General features: G+C 53.2%; 2 protein-coding genes across 7 annotated transcripts; both read left to right on the top strand.

Annotated features, from left to right (window-relative positions):
* Positions 1 to 135: 135 nt before the first annotated feature.
* On the top strand, positions 136 to 16,837 carry Camta2 (calmodulin binding transcription activator 2). 6 transcript variants are annotated; one of them, XM_015987628.3, is made up of 23 exons: positions 216 to 355; positions 1,763 to 1,857; positions 2,031 to 2,134; positions 2,959 to 3,026; positions 3,109 to 3,244; positions 3,788 to 3,859; positions 4,091 to 4,244; positions 4,514 to 4,648; positions 5,192 to 6,141; positions 7,093 to 7,219; positions 8,080 to 8,214; positions 10,789 to 10,904; positions 11,619 to 11,803; positions 12,103 to 12,181; positions 12,346 to 12,568; positions 12,882 to 13,183; positions 14,210 to 14,406; positions 14,640 to 14,823; positions 15,185 to 15,256; positions 15,347 to 15,367; positions 15,502 to 15,689; positions 15,893 to 15,967; positions 16,059 to 16,837. In XM_015987628.3, exons 2-23 carry the CDS (start codon positions 1,827 to 1,829, stop codon positions 16,120 to 16,122), a joined length of 3,618 nt encoding a protein of 1,205 aa, XP_015843114.1. In that variant the 5' UTR covers positions 216 to 355; positions 1,763 to 1,826; the 3' UTR covers positions 16,123 to 16,837. The 6 variants fall into 6 exon arrangements, with proteins under 6 accessions (XP_006994176.1, XP_015843114.1, XP_015843113.1 ...); XM_015987627.3 differs by having other exon boundaries at positions 3,773 to 3,859; XM_006994114.3 differs by lacking the exon at positions 15,347 to 15,367 and having other exon boundaries at positions 136 to 355.
* A 120-nt stretch (positions 16,838 to 16,957) lies between these two features.
* On the top strand, positions 16,958 to 22,074 carry Spag7 (sperm associated antigen 7). The gene is made up of 7 exons (XM_006994116.4): positions 16,958 to 17,107; positions 20,674 to 20,741; positions 20,963 to 21,051; positions 21,163 to 21,247; positions 21,371 to 21,460; positions 21,563 to 21,719; positions 21,816 to 22,074. Exons 1-7 carry the CDS (start codon positions 17,023 to 17,025, stop codon positions 21,923 to 21,925), a joined length of 684 nt encoding a protein of 227 aa, XP_006994178.2. The 5' UTR covers positions 16,958 to 17,022; the 3' UTR covers positions 21,926 to 22,074.
* The last annotated feature ends 475 nt before the right edge of the window (positions 22,075 to 22,549 follow it).

Raw genomic sequence — 22,549 nt, 5'->3', positions numbered from 1 at the left:
GGCAAGAAGAGTCTGCCCAGGTCCAGCCTTCTTCGCCTCCAGGGCACTGGCTCTGTACCTCTGTCCACGCCCCATCCTCCTACGCCCACAATCACATCAGTCGGCCGAGCTTCCGCCTCCCGATCCCGGTCCCTCCGCGCTATTGCCCTTTTAGAGACCGTCCTGCAGAGTGTCTCATAGACTGGCCCAGAACCCCAAGTGTGCTGACCCCAGGTTCCCTTCTCGACCCCGTTCCCTTAATTGGGAGGCCCCGCCCCGTGCGCACTGACGTCGAACGCCGCTGTCAGCCGGCGCTAGGGGGGGTCGGTTTGGGGTAGAATGGCCGCTGCCGCCGTCACCCGCGGGACCCCGGGAGGTAAGAGCCAGGGCCTCTCGCCCGCCTCTCCACCCCCGCGCCAGGGGGCGCAGCTCCCTGCGGTCCGGGTATGGAGCAGGGCGCGGGGGACCACCGTCCCTCCTCCCTATTCGCCTCCACCTTGCTGCTTCCGTCCTCCTTCCCCGCGCCAGGGGGCGCCGCTAGGCGCAGGGCCCCATCACGGACCAGAGAATGCGGAGACTGTCCCCCCGACCCCGCACCGGGTTCCCGCACTGCCCCTTGCCCGCCAGGTGTTCATGAACTCTGTTCAGCTGCTTCTCCAGAACATCCGGGTTTGCGGGCGGGACCCTCCCACCTCGAAGAGTCAGTCTCCCAGGACCCCCGCCCCCTTTTTGGGGGGAGCATCCCACCCCCAGAGCCAGGCTGTCATAGACCTGAACCACCCTCGGGCCTGCAGTCTCATCCCTCTCTTGCTCTGCACCCTGGCAAGCTGCCTAGCCGGGGCTGCGCACCTGCACCCCGTGGTGGACTCCTTCTCCCAACCCCAGCCTCACTGCACACCACCGATCCTGAATGGGCTTCCGCCCCCTCTCCATCCCCGGACACCTGGCAGAGCCTCCTCCAGCTCCCATCTGTTCCCCAAGAGGGCGGAGGCTCCGGCTGGAGCCAGAGCAGTAGTAGAGGGAATGTGGTAGGCTGGAGGCTGGGGAGATAGTGTTGAGGTGAAGTGAAATGCTAGCTGCAAAGGGGAAGCCGGCATGTCCCACCCGGAAGCTTGGTCCAACATGTCTACTCCAAATTCTCCCAGCTCATGACCGACCTGAGAGAGAGAGTAAGTGAGGTCAGTTATCAGATCTGCCCTTCCCCTTAGAAAAAAAAAAAAAATCAAATAGAGAAGCAACTCGGGGTGTGTCTTCTAGGGCCCAGCTTGTGCCCAGCCTTACATCTGCTTTCCTCCTGCGTCCTGGTTGCCTTGCCAAGCCGCCCTCCAAGGACTGGAGCTCCAGCTCCCATGACTGGCCCACCCTTCCCAGATGCACCCTGGGTTCTTTTTCTGTTTGGTTTATCCAAGGGGAAAGATCTAATAACTGACCTCACCTGCTCTCTCCTTCAGGCTGGTCAGGGCCTGGGAGAATCTGGGTTCAACACGCAGGACCCAGCTTCTTGCCCTGGGGAATGCTCCAACATTGTCAGCCTCCCCCTCTTATCCCTTTCTTCCTGATCACTCTGTTCTGCCTTGTCTCCCCACTCATGTGGGTTCCTGGCACTTATCTCTGGGTTCTCTTTCGTCTCTGTTCTCTGGTTCTGCTGTCACTCTCTAGTCCAGCCTTTTCTTTATCTCTCCTAGATATCACGGCTGAGCTATAACCCCTTACCCCACCTAAGGCTTCTCATCTTGGATTAATACGGGGGCTTCTTCCATGACCTTGTTCTCTCCTTTCCCAGCACAGACTCCCCCTCCCCCCGGCCCCTCAGGCCGGGGGTGACCTTGCCCCCTGGAACCCTCACCATGAATACCAAGGACACCACTGAGGTTGCTGGTGAGTTCACAAAACAGGTTCCCAGTCTGGGCACAGTCTTCCTGTGTTCTCATGCTGTATTTGCTCCCTGCCTCTCTAGTCCAGGCTGCGGTCCTCCCCAGGGCCCAGGGTTCTAGTTGGCTCCTTTCCTCCAGATTGCCTCTAACAAAGCCTTCCCTTCTGGGTCCCTCTAGAGAACAGCCACCACCTGAAGATCTTCCTCCCCAAGAAACTGCTGGAGTGTCTTCCTCGATGCCCCCTGCTGCCTCCAGAGAGGCTCCGATGGAATACAAATGAGGTTTTCCTAGGGAGCATGGGGTTAGGGCCCGGCAAGTCCTAGTGGGCTGGAGGGTCAAGGGGGACCTGCCTATGTCTGTGGACACTCACTGCCAAGCACTATTCTAGGTTTCGGGGATCACAGGATTACAAAGATTTGGACCTTATAGGAGTCCATTGCTCTTTGGTATAATCCATCCATATTAAAAACAACAGCTTAGGAGTTCTTCATATTGAGCACCATGCTGTGGATCTGACATGGACTTTAGGCTTGTAGGGCACCAATGTGAAGGATGTGATTGTTGGAGATATGTTCAGGAAGGGACCGGTGAGCCCATCTGGCAGGACTAGTGGGTGGAATCTGAGTAAATAGTAAGAGTAATAGTTTGATACTTTGTCTCAAAGCCTTGGAGTCAGACCGAGGACCTGGAGTTCTTGTCAAGTGTCAAGCCATTGACATTTTCAGAAAGGGGTGCAGGGAAAGTACCTAATATGAACAAAAGATAAACTTGAAGCTGGCACCATGGTATAGGATCCAGTAGGGAGAGAGAGAAAAGAGGTTAGGTTGTGTTTTGGTTTTTGTTTTTTTGTTTTTCTTCTCCTGGTACTTGAACCTAAGGCCTCCCACTTACTAAACAAGCACTGTCTTTTTCCATTATGGAACTACATCCCTAGCCCAAGGTTAGGTTTCATCTGAGATAGAGAACCTGCCATTCTTAAGAGGCCTGTGAGACCTTGCTGGGTCCAAATACCTGTAAGAGTCTTACAGCAGATGCCACACCTCTGCAGAGGCCCCGAGCCAATGACCAAGGGGGTGGGATGACCCAAGTGTTTCCTCTCCCACAGGAGATCGCATCCTATCTGATCACCTTTGAGAAACATGATGAATGGCTCTCTTGCGCCCCAAAGACAAGGTGAGAAGGTTCTCCAGTTTGAAGAATAACAGGAATCCTGGGTGGTGTTCACAAAACTCAAGCGTCCCCCTCCTGCTTCCAGGCCTCAGAATGGCTCCATTATCCTCTACAATCGTAAGAAGGTGAAATACCGGAAGGATGGTTACCTCTGGAAGAAACGGAAGGATGGGAAGACCACACGAGAGGACCACATGAAACTCAAGGTCCAGGGCATGGAGGTAAGAGCATGAGACAGCCACACCTGCCCCGCCCACACCCCAGCCCAGCAGGCAGGGTTTGGGGACATTGTCTGCCTCTCCTGCTCACTCAGTCGTCTCCCATCACTGGGGATCAGCTGACTGATGGCTGAGCTCACTCAGCTTCCCATTTGCCCTCCACGACCCAGCCTTATGGCACCAGTGCACAGTCCCCTCGTGTCCCTTTCGTTTCCCTCACGGGTCCAGTAGTGATGCTCTGAACGCAGGCTTCTCTTCCCAAATCACTGTTCTTCTGCACTTCCTCTCTGCCCTTAGATTTCTTCCCCATATCTCAAGTTGGGCCCTTTTTTGTAAGCCCCCCAGCTCCTCTGTTCTCTTCTCTCTCTGTCCCGTAACCATGACTTAAGGGCTGCCGGAATTCGGGAGGGGTGGGAAGACGGTGGGGGTAGGGAGAGGGCTGAAGAGGAACTGGTGGAAAGATTGGGATTCCTGCGAAGGGACTGAACAGAGGAAGAGTTGGGGAGCAGACTAGCCCTCCCCCCACCCCAGCCTGTCTCCTGGCAGTGTCTCTATGGCTGCTACGTTCACTCTTCCATCGTCCCCACATTCCATCGGCGCTGTTACTGGCTGCTCCAGGTAAGGCCTGCGAACCCAGGGAGCCAGAGTTCTGGCTTTTTGAGGAGCATGGGGTCTGAAAAGATGCAGTGGGATAGGTTCTGAGTGGGAGAAGCAGAAAGGAGATTAGGGACGGAACATGATGGAAGCTGGGGCTGACTAGAATTGGGGGTGATGCTCAGAAGAAAGTGAGGACTAGGAAGCCGAGCCCCTGACTCCTGGCCCTCATGGCTGCCCTCTGTGTGCTCTCAGAACCCTGACATCGTCCTTGTACACTACCTGAATGTCCCGGCCCTAGAGGATTGTGGAAAGGGCTGGAGCCCCCTCTTCTGTCCCATCAGTAGCGACCGGCGGGAGTGGCTGAAGTGGTCACGTGAGGAGCTATTGGGACAGCTGAAGCCCATGTGTAAGGAGCAAGCATGGATCGAGCTCTGAGGGAGAGGGAGGGGAGCTTCCCAAAAGCACGAGGGTTCCATGCCCAAACCCCGTGGGTAACTATTGCCCTCTAAGTCCTGTTTGGACACCAGACACAGACTGTGCCGTCTAAGATGTGGAATGTGCAGAGGGGGTGAGAGACAGCTGGGAGCTGTCTGAGCAGTTAAAGCTCAGCGTGCCAGGGCTGTAGAGGGGCCGTCAAGGGACATCTCACGGTGTTTCCCCCCAAATCTCGTGTAGTTCATGGCATCAAGTGGAGCTATGGGAATGGGTCAGAGGAATTCTCTGTGGAACAGTTGGTGCAACAGATCTTGGACACCCACCCAACCAAGCCAGCACCCCGAACCCATGCTTGTCTCTGCAGTGGGGGCCTTGGTAAGTGATGCCTGACTATGGAACTCTTTTCCCATTTAGCCACATTGCCTAATAACCATCTTGATGGAATTTGCATACTAATTTGCAAGTCTTTGCATGTCCAGGAAGATGGGCCAGATGAGCAAAGAACTTCCTTTCTGGTAGCACTGGCCCCAGAAATGTATACGCTACAGTCCTGGCAGTCCATAACTCTCCTGCCTACTACTTTTCGTAATTCCTGCCCCCTCCCACCCCACACCGCCAATCACACTCAGCCTTAGTTAGCTTTGATCCCATTTAGTACCCCTTGGTTCTTTGGGCCCTTTACTCTGCTTTTACCCTCTGCTCTCAGCCACTGCCTCAAACCAGGGCTCCACCCCTACTCTGTTCCTCTAGTCCTGTTTATTTTGAGAAGAAACTGAAGGGCGGGGGTGACTCCTCCCAGTGGTCATAATCAGTATTACACTTTAGGTTTACTTATTGGGGGGACAGGGGCTTCCAGGAAGAGACTGCGGGAAAAGGCTGTACCCTCCCTTCTCTTCTTCCTCCTCCTCCCCATTGCAGGTTCCGGGAGCCTTACCCACAAATGCAGCAGCACGAAACACCGCATCATCTCTCCCAAAGTGGAGCCCCGAGCTTTGACCCTGGCCCCTGTGCCCCACTCCCGGCCCCCTGAGCCTCCACCCCTCATAGCTCCACTTCCTCCGGAGCTCCCCAAGGCACACACCTCCCCATCTTCCTCTTCTTCCTCTTCCTCCTCCTCCTCCTCCTCAGGATTTGCAGAACCCCTAGAGATCAGACCTAGCCCTCCTACCTCCCGAGGGGGTTCCTCCAGGGGAGGCACTGCCATCCTCCTCCTGACGGGGCTAGAGCAGCGTGCTGGGGGCCTGACGTCCACCAGGCACTTGGCGCCCCAGGCTGAACCTAGACCTTCCGTGAGCTTGGCTGTGGTGGTAGGTTCTGAACCTTCCGCCCCGCCAGCTCCTCCCAGCCCTGCCTTTGACCCTGATCGTTTTCTCAACAGCCCCCAAAGGGGCCAGACCTACGGAGGGGGCCAAGGGGTAAACCCAGACTTCCCTGAGGCAGAAGGCACTCACACCCCCTGTCCTGCCCTGGAACCTGCCGCTGCCCTGGAGCCCCAGGCAGCTGCTCGAGGTCTCCCTTCCCAGTTGGGAGCGAGTGGGAGGAGAGGAAACCAGTTCTTTATCCAGGATGATGATAGTGGGGAGGAACTCAAGGGCCAGGGCACTGTACCACCCGTCCCTTCACCCCCTCCTGCCTCCCCATCCTCACCTGCTGCCTTGCAGCCCTCAGGCAGGGTAGCAAGAGGAGAAGCCTTGTTTGGGGGCCCTGGTGGCACCAGTGAGCTAGAGCCCTTCAGTCTTTCATCATTCCCAGACCTTATGGGAGAACTCATCAGTGATGAAGCTCCAAACATCCCTGCCCCGACCCCCCAGCTCTCTCCTACTCTGAACACCATCACAGACTTCTCCCCAGAGTGGTCCTACCCAGAGGTGAGTCTTGGGTTTTTCTTCTCGCATTTGTTTTCCGATTTTTCAAAATGAATTTTATTAACTCTTACCCCATGGCCTGTGACCTGCTTTCGCTCAGTTTTCATGGCTTTTGTGTGTTTGTTTTTAGTGTCAGGGACCCAGCTTGTAAGGCCTGTATCCTGCCGCTAGGCAATCTACCACGTCCCTCATCCTCCTGGTTCTCCTAACCTTAACTTTTATGTAAACTGTATGTTCTAGTCCTTGTCCACATACCTTTCCCTGTCCCCCTTCCATGTGTTGTCGTGGTTTTGAGAGCCCCCTCCGGGACTTCGTTCTCTTGGTGACTGTTTGAAGGGGGCCACGGGAGTCACTGATCCCAGAGAAAAGAATACACAGTGAGATGTGACTTCAGACTCTGGGCAGCTGCAAGTCTGTGGTCAGCAGTGGAGAAGATCTCCTCCACTTCAGGAGGGGAAGGGGGGCTGCAGTGGAGTGAGGTCATCCTCAGAACAGCTTTCTGATGTCAGTTATCTGGTACTCTCGGGGAGGTCCTGACTTCTGTTTCCTGGTAGATTCAGAATATTCAGGCTGAGGGTGTAGCTCGGGGGTAGAACATCTGCCTGGCATGTACAAGGCCCTGGGCTGGATCATCAGCACTGGGGAAAGACTTTGTACTGGGCATGGCGGTGCACACTACTAGGAGACAGCAGCCAGGTGATCAGGAATTCAAGGCCATCCTTGGCTACATAGTAAGTTTGAGGCCAGCCTAAGCTACATGAAATTCTTTAAAAAAAAAAAAGAAAAAGAAAAAGAAAAAGAAAATTAGTTCTGATGAGATAACCACTTGGCAGAAAGATTGAACCCCTAGACTCTAGCACAGGACCTGCCACGCAGTCGTAATTTCTAAGGATCTAACTAAACGAGTGACCGAAAGCCCAACTCCAGTCATGTGCCTCTGACTTCTGTCTGCAGGGTGGGGTCAAGGTGCTCATCACAGGCCCTTGGACGGAGGCCGCAGAGCATTACTCCTGCGTCTTTGATCACATCGCAGTGCCGGCCTCGCTTGTCCAGCCTGGTGTCCTACGCTGCTACTGTCCTGGTATGGAGATTGGGAACAATAGGGTCTTCTACACCAACCCAGGGAGAAAGTCCATCAGCCATATGTACCTATTTAATTAAAATGAAATAGAATTTAAAATTCATTTCCTCAGGCACACTGACCATATTTCAAGTGCTTAACCACCACACATTCTAGGACTCCCACGATGAGCAGATTAGAGGTAGAACATTCTCGTCCCTGTAGAAAGTTCTTCGGCACAGCACCCGTCTAGACTGACTTCCCGTCTTTTGCCACCACCCATCCCTTCAACCGAGCGCTCAACAGTTGTCTTCCTTGGGAGACTCCAGGATGGCAGGATTGTTGTTTGGGAGAGTATTCTCTCCTAGTCTCCACAGCCCTGGTCAACCATGTGTAAAGGAAAAGGGGAAATAAGACCAGAGAAGCTGGGAATTGGGAAAAAAGTCCCAGGCCCTGGTCTTGAGGCTGAGGCCTGGTGGTTTTATCCTCGGGGTGATAGACATTGAGACTCTGGGTACAGCTCTTACTGGACACTGCTGGTGAACAGACAGCTTCCCTTTCCTGCATTTTAGTAAGGGTCATGACCTCTGAACTCTGGTCTAAAGGATTACAGGAGGTAACCACCATCATGTTTGCTGAGCAATACCCTTAACTCAGAGTCTACAGGCAATAATGCTCCGGTCCAAAGATGGTGTTAAGTTCTTGAGTAAATAGTCCCCTCTCCCTATTAGTGCAAAAGCTACACACTGAATCTAGGGGTCTCTTGGCCCACAGCAAGGGAACGGGAAAAATGTGGACTAATCATCGCTGGCTCTAATACAGCTAACCAGCCAGGGAAGGAGCCAGGCACGGAGCCCCTCTTCCTGACCTGTCCTCCCCAGCCCACGAGGTAGGGCTGGTGTCTTTGCAGGTGGCGGGGCGGGAGGGGCCCCTCTCCGCCTCTGTGCTCTTTGAGTATCGGGCCCGCCGCTTCCTGTCTCTGCCCAGTACACAGCTTGACTGGTTGTCACTGGACGGTAAGTACTGAGCCCTTCGACCCAAGGTCTTAGGCATGACATGTTTGAGTATGACCCACTTCCTCTATCTTTCAGGGCCACCAGTAAAGCCCACTGTTACTACTGTTGCCATTGGCCGTGTGTGTGTGTGTGTGTGTGTGTGTGTGTGTGTGTGTGTGTGTGTGTTTAGTGTTTTTTAGAAAGGGTCATGCTATGTAGCCCTGGTTAGCTTGGAACTTCTTTGTGGATCAAGCTGGCCTAAAACTTGCTGCTTTCTTCTGGACCCTGCCTCCCAGAGTGCTGGGATTTATAGGCAGGTGCCACCACGCTCAGCTCCGTGGTGTTTTGTTTTGTTTCATTTTGTTTTGTTTTTTGAGAAAGGGTTTCTCTGTGTGGCCCTGGCTGTCCTGGAACTCACTCAGTAGACCAGTCTGGCCTCGAATTCAGAGATCCACTTGCCTCTGCCTCCCAAGTGCTGGGATTAAAAAGTGGCTTTTTAAAAAATTTTTTATCTTTTTTTTTTTTTTTTTGGCATTGGTCATTTTTTTTTTTTAATGTGGTAGCAACCTGTCCTTATTCCTGTGAATTTTGGAGCTAGATTTTTTTTTTTTTAATATGTATGGGTGTTTTGCCTACACATGTGTCTGTGTACCCCCAGAGGCCAGAAGAGGGCGTCAAATCCCCTGGGACTGGAGTTACACCCATTGAAAACCACAATGTGGATGCTGGGAATCAAACAGGGTCTTCTGGAAGAGTAGCCATTGTCCTTAAGATGACCTTGAGTCACCTCTCCAGCCCCTTGTTTTGTGTTTTGGCAGGGTCTCATATAGTCTAGTCCAGCCTCAAACTCACTTAGTTGTGTATACTTGTAATTCTAGCTACTCTGGAGGTCGGAGTAGGAGGATCTCAAGTTTGAGGTCTCCAGGCTGAAGATATGGTTCAGCATTTAAGAGCACTAAGTACTCTTGCAGAGGACCCAGGTTCGATTCCCGGCATCTACAGGATGCCTCACAACCATCTGTAACTCCAGTTCCAGGGGATCGGATGCCCTCTTCTGGCTTCTCTGGGCATCAGGCACACAAGTGGTGCACAGACATACATGCAGAACACTCATACATGTAAAATAAAAATCAAAAGAAAGAAAACTATAGGTCCTTTATTTTTATGCTATTCTTTTGGATGGTAAAGCTGTATTCACTATAGGAATGCCGGTTGGAAATTAAAGAAACACACACGCAGAGAAGTGGAAATGTGCAATGCGATTGCCAGGGCTGTTTCTAGGTGTCCTCTCTCTCTCACCCATACAAGCACGCATGCATCTCTATGCGGTGTGCGTTTCAGTCGGTCCTGTTTCTGCTCCTCCTCCTCGTTTTCCTTTCCTGGGGCTTTGAGAACTCCATCTGGCCCTGCTGCTTTCTCACCATGGTGTACTTTTCTCTGTCGCCTCTCCGTTCTTCTCAGTGCTACTGTCATCCCTCCCTCCTCCTCCCAGAGGCTCTCCTTCCTGCTCTCGCCTCACTCCTGGTGGTCAGACTTGTCACACAGCCTGAGCAGGTGTGTCGGGTTGTCTGGATTTAACCGACCTGTCTTTGGACCTCGACAGCATTCTCAGTTTTGCCTTGTCCTGCTCTGGCCGGTCATCACTCATCTTTCTAGTTTAGAAAACCTTCATGCCAGCTCTCTGCTGCGTCTTCTCTCTTCCCAGTTTCCTTTGAACTTTATCTGGTCTTGCCTATTTTCTTTTCTAATTGCTTGGTTGGGACTTTCCTGGATCTGTTGCCCTCTCTGTCCTGCATTTCTGCTCGTCATCCCCTTCTATCACGGCATTGTGGAACATCCCCAGTCTTCACTATTGTCCTGTGCCTGTTTTCTCTAGGCTCTGGTCCCCTCTCACTTCCTTCCCTTGTCCTTATTTGATCTCAAGAGGGAACAGATACAGCTTGTGTTTGTGCGTAAGTGTGTGTGTGTGTGTGTGTGTGTGTGTGTGTGTGTAGTTGGGAGGAGGGAGAGTGAACATGGCTATCCATCTCTGTCACCTTCCCTTCCCAACCATCCTCTGTGGACAGCTATAGAGGATCTGCTGGAGTAGGTGATGCTTTTCAAGCTATAGTCTTCCAGTTCTTTGGGGGTACTGGTTAGCCTAGAAGGGGGACCTTTCAGTACTTCAGCCCATCGTGGGGACAAAGGCAGTATCTGGAACAAGAACTTAGGGTACATTCTGTTTAGGAAAAGGCTGGAGGAGGACATGCCAATATGTGGCTTGGTTAGCTGAGAACTGGATGGGCACAGGAGAATTCCTGAAAACTCTGTCTTGAAGGAAACAGCCTTGGTTCTTAATCCTGGTTTTAGTCTATGTTTGAGATTAACAGCCCTAGTTCAAGAGCTGAGTCTTCCTGGTGAGTTCCATGTAGATGAGTGAGTAAAGAGGCTGTTGTGTAGGGGAAGAGAAAGTTTAATCATCCCATTCTTCATCCCCCAGATCATATATATATATATATATATATATATATATATATATATATATATAATAACACAAGTAGTGTTACTAGTGTCACCTAGATCCTGTCCACTCAGCCTCTCATGCCCACCCCACAGACAGCCAGTTCCGGATGTCCATCCTGGAGCGGCTGGAGCAAATGGAGAAGCGGATGGCAGAGATTGCAGCAGCTGGGCAGGCACCAGGCCAGGGCCCAGAGGCTCCTCCAATTCAGGTACTTCCACAACGAAGACCGTGGTCTACAGTGGGGACACTGGATCTCCACAAGGAGAGTGGTTCTAGTGTGTGACGCTACCCACTCACCTATCCCATCACCAGTACTCTTCTTCTTCCTGACGTCACCTTGCTGCCACCCCCACTCTGTGGCAAGAGTGGCTATTCTGGGCGCCCTCTCAGCATGACAGGCTTCGGACTATTTCTGATCTGAAGAAGGGTGGAGGTGAAGGTGAGGGTGGGGGAGGAATCAGGAATGTTGGGCCCAAGGGCTCTGAGGGTTCTGAGTCTCTGAAGGAAAAGAGGGCTGGGCGCTTAGAGAAGACTCTGGCTCCTGTGGGAGAAAACCATCTGTGGACTTGGCCCCAGTCAGTGCTAGTATGGAAGCACAACATGGCAGTGGTGTGTAAGGTCAGGTCCAGAAGTGCTAGGCATGAGCTGAGGGGCTGGGGACAGTGAGGCCACACAGGGACTCAAACTGTGGGAACTAGCCATCTATAGTGATAGCGCGAACCTGGAGTGGGAAAGGTGGTTTTGTGTGCGTGCGTGCGTGCGTGCGCGCGCGTGCGTGCGTGCGTGCGTGCGTGCGTGTGTGTGTGTGTGTGTGTGTGTGTGTGTAGAGAAAGAGACAGAGAGAACTAAGAGCTGATGAAGTGGGAAGATAACCCGCAGGACCAGATTTCCAAATCTCTGTATATGGGTGTGTGTACTGCAGGATGAAGGCCAGGGCCCTGGTTTCGAGGCACGTGTGGTGGTCTTGGTAGAGAGCATGATCCCACGTTCCACTTGGAGGGATCCTGAACGTTTGATCCACAGAAGCCCCTTCCGGGGCATGAGCCTTCTGCATCTGGCTGCTGCCCAGGGCTACGCTCGACTCATTGAGACTCTGAGCCAGTGGCGGTGAGCAGGGGCGGCCGGGGTTGGGGGAGTGCTGGGGGAAGCGGGGGCACTGGGCAACTATTGAGACTGAAGCACCAGAGGGTAAGAACTTGGATCTCTGCCTGGAAGGATCTGGGTCACTGTGGGAAGGTGTGCACTCGGGAAGATTGGCGTTTGGAGGACTCCTAATCTCCTGACTTAAGACACTGACTTCTTGACCAACTTAAGTTGACAGTCACTTCCAGACCTTCTGCTTCTAATGTCCCTACTTTGTCCCATTTTTCCCCCTGACTGGGCTTTCTTGTTACCCTAACCTCTAGGAGTGTGGAAACCGGAAGCTTGGACTTAGAGCAGGAGGTCGACCCGCTCAACGTGGACCATTTCTCCTGCACCCCTCTGGTGAGGATGTTGTTTCCATGGTTCCCTCGGAGCAATACGCAGTGGGAAAGGATGCTTCGAAGGAAGGATCCTTTGAGGGATGCAGGGAAATACGAGGGTGGGCCAGGGCCTGAGGGCTGGCTCCCTGGAAAAGGACAGGCCTCAGCTCCACCTTCTCTCCTAAGATGTGGGCCTGTGCTCTGGGGCACTTAGAAGCTGCAGTGCTCCTTTTCTGTTGGAACCGACACGCGCTGAGCATTCCTGACTCTCTGGGCCGTCTACCCCTATCTGTGGCGCACTCTCGGGGTCATGTGCGCCTCGCCCGCTGCCTTGAGGAACTGCAGAGACAGGAGCCTTCAGTCGAGCACCCACTTGCTCTGTCTCCACCCTCCTCTAGCCCAGACACTGGTGAGAGCTTTGGGTCTTTTCAGAGGCACGTGTCCAAAAAAAAAAAAAAAATGTCCAGAGCAAAGCAAAGGGTGAGAGACAGTGAGAACAGGACCCGGAACAGGCAGGGAAGGTGCTGGAGAGCTGCTTTAGCAGAGGACCCGGGTTCGGTAACCAGCACCCACGTAGTACCTCACGATGGACATATATTTGAGGGGGGGAATCCCACACATACAACAAGTCTTAAAGGGCTGAGAAACTGCGATGATCGGAGTTGAGACTCGAGGGCAGCCTGCAGCTCCCGCTGTCCTTACCCATTCCGCCCTCCTCTCAGGTCTGAGCAGCGTCTCTTCACCCTCCGAGTTGTCAGATGGTACCTTCTCTGTCACATCAGCCTACTCAAGTGCCCCAGATGGCAGTCCTCCTCCGGCTCCTCTGCTGGCCTCTGAAATGACTGTGGAGATGATCCCAGGCCAGCTTTCTTCTGGTGCCCCCGAGACACCCTTACTCCTCATGGACTATGAAGCCACTAACTCCAAAGAGTCTGTTCCCTCCCATTCTGGCCTCCCACTAGCCCAGAAGGATGCGGCTCCTCCAGAGGATGTTGACAGCCCACCAGCTGTGGATGTGATCCCGGTACTATTTATGTTGATGGGATTTGATTTATAAAGGCTAGGAATGGGGTGAGGGGCAGAGGTGGGGTGACACCGATTTCCATGAAGCAGAGTCAGCCTGGCTTCAGTTTTAGAAGAAAGACCATTAACTATTTGGATAGAGGTGTAGGACCCTTTGCTTAGTTCCTTCCAGACTTTATGACTCCAGTCATGAGGTGGAAGAGGTTAAGAATTCTGGGGAGTATCTTCACTTAGAACTGTACTGTTGCAATTACCTGTCAACCCATGAAAGGTTCTTTTGTTTTTTTCAAGACAGGGTCTCACTATGTAGTTCAGGTATCCTGGAACTCATTCTGTAGACGGGCCTCAAACTCAGAGATCTGCCTGCCTCAGCCTTAAAGGTGTTGGCCACATGCCGGGAGGGGAATCTTCAAGTATAGTTAAGTGCTAGGACCTGTAGATATTCTGGCTTTAGAAAGATGGAGTGTAATTGTACAAAAAACAAACAAACAAACAAACAAGAACTCCATCTCAGGAAGCAGGGGCAGGAGGATCTCTGTGAGTTCCAGGACAGCCAGAGCTACAGAGTGAGACAATGTCTCAAAACAAAACCAAACCCAAACCGCCACAAAGGCAGCATCATGGATTTCGGCCAAGCAGGAAGTGCTATGTGCTATCTATTCACCAGAGTGTTCTGTGGTTAAGTCCCTGGCTGGTTCTTGGAGACCTGAAGTGGAGTGGGCTCCCCCTGTGGAGGTAGAGGTTGGTCGGGTGGCATGGAGCAGGTCCAAGAGGGACAGTGGCTAACGGGGAAGGGTGCTAAGATCTTCATCCTTCACATCTCGTCTTCTCCACAACGTCAGCCTGGAGGGCTGTGTCCCTCAGAGGGCATCAGTCAGAAAGAATGAGCAATTTCAGTTCAGAATTAGTGAACAGAAAAGCAGTTCCTGGGGCCTGTGCCTGATGCTACCTGGAAAGATGAAGAGGTTGGGGGAGGCTCAAGGCCGTGCTCAGACACTAAAGAGTTCCCACATCCCTCTTCATCCAGGTGGACATGATCTCACTAGCCAAGCAGATCATCGAGGCCACACCAGAGCGGATTAAACGAGAGGACTTCTCGGGGTTACCTGAAGCTGGAGCCTCACCGAGGGAGCAGACAGGCACCGTGGGGCTCAGTGAGACCATGTCCTGGCTAGCCAGTTACCTGGAGAACGTGGACCATTTCCCCAGCTCAGCCCCTACTAGGTGACCAGCTCAGAACAAAGCCTCCAGATTCTTTTTCCGAGAAAGCTGGGAGGGGGGAAGTGGGGCCTCCTTACAGCCAAATCGCCATTCGAGAGGGGACCTGGGCTGCTTGATACACTCTGGAGCCACTCTCTTCAGATTCTGTTGCTGAAGATCATCCTTGGAAGCCACCTCTAGCTGGGATAGGAGGGATTTAAGATGCTCCGTGATACCCTTTTCCTTATCCCCCACAGTGAACTGCCCTTTGAGCGAGGCCGCCTAGCTGTCCCTCCAGCACCTTCCTGGGCAGAGTTCCTCTCGGCATCTACCAGTGGCAAGATGGAAAGTGACTTTGCCCTGCTGACACTCTCAGATCACGAGCAGCGGGAACTGTACGAGGCAGCCCGCGTCATCCAGACAGCCTTCCGGAAGTACAAGGTCAGACAGACAGCCCTGGGTCTCAGGGTAAATGAGTCTCCAGCCAGGGAAGAGTGGGTTCCCAGCGCTTTTGCAGAAAGAGCACTCATCCAGAGGCCTTAAACGGGGCTAAGAAAGAACCAAGGGGCCAGTACTTGTCACCACGCCTGACAACCTAACTTTGATCCCTGGAATTCATAGTGGAGGAGAGCTGACTGGGTCAAGCTGTCCTCTGATGTCCACACACAGGCATGCCCATATACATACACAATAAGGAAAGAAATATAAAAACCAACACTTTCTAAGGAGGGGACCTCGGGAGGAAGTCTACTAGGTGGGCAGTGAGATGCTGAGATGAGGAGGCTTCATTTTCTTCCCCCAGGGCCGGAGGTTGAAGGAGCAGCAGGAAGTAGCCGCAGCTGTGATCCAACGTTGTTACCGGAAGTACAAGCAGGTTAGCGCCTCCTGTCAAAAGTATACACTTCCACCTAGTCTAACCAAGTCCCTGTGCCGAGAGCCCTAACTTCCCCTCTCTCTCCACAAGCTGACCTGGATTGCACTTAAGGTATTAGGCATGAGATCTGGGCGTGAGTGTGGGTTAGAGAACGGGATCTGCAGCAAGCTAACTTGAGGGTGACCTGCAGGGGCCTGGGTTTCTGTCCCTCCATTGCGGCCTCTGTCCCCTCTCCTTCCCTGCAGTTTGCACTCTATAAGAAAATGACTCAGGCGGCCATCCTGATTCAGAGCAAGTTCCGAAGCTACTATGAGCAGAAGCGGTTTCAGCAGAGCCGCCGGGCAGCAGTACTGATCCAGCAGCACTACCGCTCCTACCGCCGCAGGCCAGGGCCTGCTCACCGGCCCTCAGGCCCCCTGCCGGCCCGAACCAAGTAGGGACCGCCCCTCCCGCCGCCGCCCCGCCCCGCCCGCCGCCCCGCCCCGCCCCGCCCCTCCCGCCGCTCCAGCGCTCCGCTGGCATCTTTGATAATGCCCACTCCGTTCTCTTCCTGCCTGGCTGCCTTCCCCTACAATGGTCTTAAGTTGGGGGCTGGGGGTGCCTGAGTTCTATGTGGTCTCTCTCTTCTCCCACCAGGGGCTCCTTTCTCACCAAGAAGCAGGACCAGGCAGCCCGGAAAATAATGAGGTTCCTGCGGCGCTGCCGACACAGGTTCTAATCCCTTACCTGGCTGGATCTCTACCCGGTCACCTTTTCCTTATCCACCACCCTCCTCTGACTCCGCGCTGTGTCTCCTCCACAGGATGAGGGAACTGAAGCAGAACCAGGAGCTGGAAGGGCTGCCTCAGCCAGGACTGGCCACCTGACCTCTCCCCCGCCTTTCTCCACACCCTGGGGGCCCCTGGCTGTCTTAACAAGGAGAAGGCTTTCGGGACTAGGGGAGCCCCCTGTCGGCAGCTTTTTCTCCTCCACCTTTTGGGGAGCCCTTTGTAGAGCCCCCGCCCCTTTCCCCAGCCTTAGTCCCACCCTTTTCCAGCCTTCTGGTCGTGCCTCCTCTGTTGGTCCCTGGCTCCAGAAGACCCACGCCCCACAAATCTGCATCTTCAGCTGTGACCTACGGAGCCCTGCCTGCACCTTCCCCACAACCCCGCTCCTGCCTGCACCTGACTAGGACCTTCCTGACTTGCCTTATTTATTTGTTCGACGAGTCTATGATGAATGTATCCGCCTCGGTCCCCACCACTGCCTTCGCTGCGCGCGCCCTCGTGTTTCAGGGGTGACTCTGCCCCACCCTGACTCCGCATGTTTGCGTCTGTTCCCTCCCTCCCTGGCCCTGTCTTCCCCATCACCCTGACTCTGGCCACCCACCTCGGGTTCCACAGAGGAGGGGGTGTACATAGGATCGCGAGGCGGCGTCCCGCTCCCGTGGGGAGGGGTCTGTACATACTGTAACATACAGAGTATAGTGAAGAATCTATTTAAGGCGCTGCGCGGCCGGGCGCCCCCGGCTGGCTCCACGAGCACTTTCTACTTGTGCATGGGCTTGGTTTATACGAACTGCCATTAAACGTCTCTGCACCAGCCAGCCTCCGGCCTGTGTCTGCTGGGGGCGGGGCGGGGAGATCGCCACGCAAGTCCGCCGGCCGGGGCTCGCCGCCTGAAGCGGGGCGGGGCAGCGCGGTTTCTCGCTGCCGACGTGTTTCCGGCCTTAAAGGCGTTTCGCCCTTCCCTTTAAGACGCACCGCCCCCTCTCAGTTATTCCCAAGATGGCGGACCTACTGGGCTCCATCCTGAGCTCCATGGAGAAGCCACCCAGCCTCGGCGACCAGGAGAGTCGGCGCAAGGCCCGAGGTGAGGACCCCAAACTCACAGCCGCGCACCTTAGCCCGGCTCCTGGGACCACACTCCCCCCTCTCTGGACAATGCCACCTCCTGCCCTAGAAGACCCCTCACAGGCCACTTTTGAGACCCCCGGAGTCCTTAAAAGGCCTGCCGGCCCGCCCGCTCTTCTTCACAGACACTGATTGGCTGCCTCAGCCTGTCTCCTGCCTCCTGCCTCTCCTTCCTAGCCTGGCCTTCTGCAGTCCTTGTTTGCGATTGGCCCACGGGCCCGCCTGTCTGCTGCTGGCGAGCGCTGATTAGTAGGGTGCTTTCTTCCGATTGGAGGACGTCGTCTCCATCGCCGAGGTCCGCGTACCTCCAGTTCTATTCCGATTAGCTCTAGGGCACGCCCACCCACAATCTGTTCCCCTCTATTGGCCAGCTCAACTTAGAGCTCTTAAGTGGTGTTTCTCCTTCCTTCTGACCTCCCTCAACCTCAGCACCTCCCATTGGTTAGCTGGATCCTCCTCTCCCTGTGCCCCTCCTCCTCGAGTTAACCCAGCCCCTCATACCTCCGTTCAACATCCCCTTCCTAACTATAGCCTTAAATTCCTGTGCTGCCCAACCGGATCGTGATGTTGATTGGAGGGATGAGAATGGCCCGCGGGTTCTGATTCGCTCGTGGCCCCCCGGTGCTGAGGATGAGTAGCTAACCAGAAAGCTTGCTGGAGTTTGGCAGCGTTGGTAGGGCGCGGCCCCAAGAGGCCTACTCAGTGTTGGCTCACGCTCTGGCGGAGGGAGGACAGCCTTGGGTGCACCCTGCTCCCAACCATGTGGGCCCTGACTATGGACAAGTCTCATACCTGGCACCTGCTCCCCATCTGCCCAAAGAAGGCAGGACAAGGCAGGATCCCTTCAAAATGTTCAAGGACTGTTAAATGTCCGTAGTCCCTTCTTTACAAAACTTGTGGAGCCGGTGATACCCATCAAGGAGGTTGCAGACCGTGTCTGAGATGTTAATTAATGATCATAAAGAAGTTTAATAACCAAATAAGTGCTTTGAGAGAAATATATATGTAAGAGAGATTAACTGGGGGGGGGGGTCCCAAGCTTATCTGAAATGAGCTGAGCACCGAAGAATAGGTAATTCAGTGAAGAGAAAGAATGGAGTCTGTTCATAAGCTCCGGGAAAGCAGAGCTTAATAGGAAACAGGAGTTGAAATTACTTGTATTCAGATGAGTGACAGAAGAGTACTCACATCAGCTAACAGAATAGGGGTCTTCAGCCACTTGCCTGGGGTCTCAGGTTACTAAGTAGCCGAATTTGGAACCCAGCCGTGACTTTTTAGTCACATTCTTAGCCTGTGTTCTTGAGCATAATCTTAATCCACCTCCCAAGACGTAGAAAAGCCTGGAAAAACCAATTAGGAAAAAATGAATGGTCAACCGGTCAGAGAGGTGAGAGCCTCAAGTCTGCCGACTCAGGTCGCTGGAGTGCAGCTGGACAGAAGGTGAACAGGGTCCCTGTCCTCCGGCAGCTCGGAGCCTGGAAGGAGAGACGAGGGAAAACAGAACAAAAAACCGTGCATGTCTTTATCATAGAATGTGCTTGGAGCCTACAGGAAGAAGTCTTGACTCATGGTGAGGAATCGGTGTTTGCAAGAGGAGGAAAAGCATTCCATCTAGAAGGGACAACATGCACGAAGACGTGACGTGACTAGGAAGTAGGAAGAGGTTCAGTGCCACTCTGGGGACTCCAGCCCTGGGGAAGAAGCGAGCCTAGGGTTTTGAAATACCAAAGGAAAAGAGAAGGGGCAGTTCACGCTGAGGACCAGGAGGAAGGAAGACACATGCCAAATCACAAGAGACAGGATAAGGGACCAGGTTAAAGGTAGTCTGAGGGCTGGGAATGTTGCTTCAGTTCATGGCAGAACACTTGCTTAGCATGTGAAAGACCCTAGCTTCAAGATCAATACCACATCAGTCAATCCTAGGCTAGTATGGTGGGTCTGTAAGTTTGAGGCCTGGACACTGTAGTGAGTTTCAGGGGGATATAGAGTGAGATCCAGTCTCAAAGTTATGGGTAGGGAGAGAAGGAAGGCGGGCAGGCACTGCCCATCTTTAGGTGCAAGACCCTGAGTTCAGTCTTCAGCATTCCCCTTTTAAAAAGTTGCACCTGCCCACTAAGGGCAGAGGGGATGATCTGGTACAAAGGCAGGGTCTGAGGAAGGGGAGGGGCATTCAGTAAGAGAGGAGAGTTTATTTAACTAACTTTGGACACCTATACCCCCCAAAGAAAAGTGATGTCTTAGTTAGGGTTCCTGTTGTGTGATTAAAAACACCATGACTAAAGCACATAATGGGCATTCTAGCCCAAAGTTCCAGATTTCTTCTATCGTCCCTCTGTACCACCCCACACACCTCCCCAAAAAAACATGGCCAGGGCCGTCACAACAATAGTCCACTCTCTGGCACCAGTTTCTGTCTTTGTTAGAGTTTCTCTTGCTGTGATAAAACACAACTTGACCAGAAGCAACTTGGGAAGGGAAAGGTTTCAGCTTATTGTTCCACGTCACAGTCCGTCATCCAAGGAAGTCAGTGCAGGAACTGAGGCCGTGGAGTGCTACTTACTGGCTTGCCAGCCTGCTTTCTTATACACCAAGACCACCTGCTCAGGAGTGGCACCGCCCACAGTGGGCTGCCCCCCCCCATCAATCATTAATAAAGATAGTATCCCACACATAGACTTGCCTACAGGCTAGTCTTATGGAGGCATGTTCTCTACTCCGGTTCCTTCATCTACTTTGTGTCAAGTTGACAGAACAACAAAACAAAAACAGGACAGGTGAGAAGGGCATCAGATGGGCCATTCCAGTGTCATCCTGACCTTAGAAGTTTGGAGGGGGGCACTCTAACATAGAGGGACTTTGCCGGGTGGTGGTGGTGCACACCTTTAAACCTAGCACTCAGAAAGCAGAGACAGGCTGATCTCTGAGTCTGAAGCCAGCCTGGTCTACATAGAGAGTTCTAGGACAGTCAGGGCCACATAGAGAGAGACTGTCTCCAAAAGTTAAAAGCTGGTTATAGGAGTGCATGCTTTTAATCTCAGTACTCCAGATGCAGAAGCAGGCAGATGGCTGTGATTTTGAGACTAGCCTGATCTACATAGTGAGTTCCAGGTAGTGAAATGCTATCTCCAAAATAATAATTATATAGAGAGATAAAAATTAAATCATTTCCTCTTCCCCTGACGCTGATGCTATTCTCACTTCCTCCGATGCCTTAGTTCCTTCTAGACTGGGCATCAAGTGAATGCAAATTGGCTTTCTTGGAGGCTTGGTAAGTGGGAGTGATTCTAGTCTTTGGGGTCCCCAGCCACACTGAGCTCTGCAAGAGGAAAGCTTGCAGCCATCTTGGTACTCTGGGGCTTAGCGCAGTGGCAGGTTGTGGTATGGAGGAAACATCAGAGAGTACTTGGTGAATCAGCAGTATCCTGTGTCCGAGCACAGCCCTTTCCAGTGGTTATCAGACCTTCTTTGAAGCCTGACCACCACTCTACCCAGGCTTCGGACCTCATGTTGCCTTTCTCACCCTAGAACAGGCTGCCCGCCTGAAGAAACTGCAGGAGCAAGACAAACAACAAAAAGCAGAGTTTCGGAAAAAGGTGAGAACAACTGGAGAGGTCAAAGGCAGCTTCGGAAGGACTTGCAGTAAGAGTTAGAAGACTGAGGACTTGGTTGTGTAGACAGTGCACCAGAGAGGTGGAACCAAAGCCAGCCAGCCGCGTGGGAGTTGGGAAAGCAGCGGGAGGTTTAAGAAGGCCATGGGCCGGAGTTTTGGGTGGACCTCTCATCTCATGTCCCCCCTCCTTTTGTTTCTCCTAAGATGGAGAAAGAGGTGTCTGATTTCATCCAGGACAGTGCACAGATCAAGAAAAAGTTTCAGCCTATGAACAAGATAGAGAGGAGCATACTGTGAGTGTCTCTCGGCTTGGGGAGGCGAGAGCTGGGTAGTGAAGGGACCTGAGAGAGCCAGTGGGGACCGGGCCCTCGTGGCTCACCGCACTGTCTTCTGCCTCCTCCCAGACATGACGTGGTGGAAGTGGCAGGCCTCACATCCTTCTCCTTTGGAGACGATGACGACTGTCGCTATGTCATGATCTTCAAAAAGGTGAAAGGCCTGGGCTCCTCCCTCTCCTCTCGGCCTGCCCGCTACCTGGGGGGGGGGGGGGGAGGAGGAAGGAGATCACACATAGATTTGGACCTCTGATTCTACCTTTCCCTTCATCCCCAGGAGTTTGCACCCTCAGATGAAGAGCTAGACTCCTACCGTCATGGAGAGGAGTGGGACCCCCAGAAGGCTGAGGAGAAACGGAAGCTAAAGGTGAGCCGTGCCTTGCAGGCTCTGGAGCCTGTAACCAGCCCCTGCAGGAGGCCAGCTGGGGTCGGGGCCTTGAGCACAGGTGCCCCACCTCTGTGCCCGCAGGAGCTGGCTCAGAAACAGGAGGAGGAAGCAGCCCAGCAGGGACCTGTGGTGGTGAGCCCTGCTAGCGACTACAAGGACAAGTATAGCCACCTTATTGGCAAAGGAGCAGCCAAAGATGCAGCCCACATGCTACAAGCCAACAAGACCTATGGCTGTGGTGAGCCATGGTGGGAGCTGAGGAGGCATGAAGTGAGCATGGTTGGGGGAGGAGAGTGGAGACTGAGGTCTTGCCCACTTTCCCCTCTGCTTCCAGTGCCTGTGGCCAACAAACGCGACACGCGCTCCATAGAAGAGGCCATGAATGAGATCCGAGCCAAGAAACGTCTGCGGCAGAGTGGCGAAGAGTTGCCAACTACCTCCTAGGCATCACACCCGACTCCCTTTGACCTCCAGCAAGGCAGGGCGTGGAGGAGCAAGGCTGCTGCTATCAGGACCTGTCCTGGAGCCCCCTTCTAAACTAGGAGGTCCTACCGGCTGTCACTCAGGCTGGAGGAAAAGCAGCTGTTGATCACTGCTGCAACTTGGATGCTTGGTTGGTGCATGTGTGTGTGTGTGTGTGTGTGTGTGTGTGTGTGTGTGTGTGTGCGTGTGCGTGCGTGCGTGTGTGTGTGTGTGTGTGTGTGTGTGTGTGTAAGAGTGCCAATGTGTGGGTGGGTATTTAATCTGTATTATTCTCTATTATCCTTGGAACTTTCTTCCCCATGGGGCTGGGGTTACTTTACATTAAATAAACACTGTTTGACCCAATGCTCTGATTTGTACATAGAAATGTGGACACTAGGTCCATAGGCAGAGAAGAGAATAATTTTAGATTGAACAGTATAAAGTTGCTGTTTGTATAAGCTAAAGATGGCCAATTATTAGCACTGTTTTTGTGACTTTCAGGTTTATTTTTATTATTTTGTGGTGCTAAATATTGAACTCTGGGCCTTGTGAATACTGGGCAAGCACTCTTATCACTAAGCTGGAATGGAGGTTTGTTTTTTT

Source organism: Peromyscus maniculatus, chromosome 8 (assembly GCF_049852395.1).
Source record: "Peromyscus maniculatus bairdii isolate BWxNUB_F1_BW_parent chromosome 8, HU_Pman_BW_mat_3.1, whole genome shotgun sequence".
Lineage (NCBI taxonomy): Eukaryota > Metazoa > Chordata > Mammalia > Rodentia > Cricetidae > Peromyscus > Peromyscus maniculatus.
The sequence above is the reverse complement of the archived record's forward strand: the minus strand, read 5'-3'. Positions and strand labels throughout refer to the sequence as shown.

Bases quoted from the DNA above. Each gene is read 5' to 3' on its own strand.
- Camta2 (XM_015987627.3), top strand. From the start codon at position 1,827: ATGAATACCAAGGACACCACTGAGGTTGCTG. The intron at 12,569-12,881 runs GTGAGAGCTTTG...CCCTCCTCTCAG, and splicing joins CTCCTCTAGCCCAGACACTG to GTCTGAGCAGCGTCTCTTCA. The intron at 15,368-15,501 runs GTATTAGGCATG...CCTTCCCTGCAG, and splicing joins TGACCTGGATTGCACTTAAG to TTTGCACTCTATAAGAAAAT.
- Spag7 (XM_006994116.4), top strand. From the start codon at position 17,023: ATGGCGGACCTACTGGGCTCCATCCTGAGCTCCATGGAGAAGCCACCC. The intron at 21,248-21,370 runs GTGAAAGGCCTG...CTTCATCCCCAG, and splicing joins ATGTCATGATCTTCAAAAAG to GAGTTTGCACCCTCAGATGA. The intron at 21,720-21,815 runs GTGAGCCATGGT...CTCTGCTTCCAG, and splicing joins CAACAAGACCTATGGCTGTG to TGCCTGTGGCCAACAAACGC.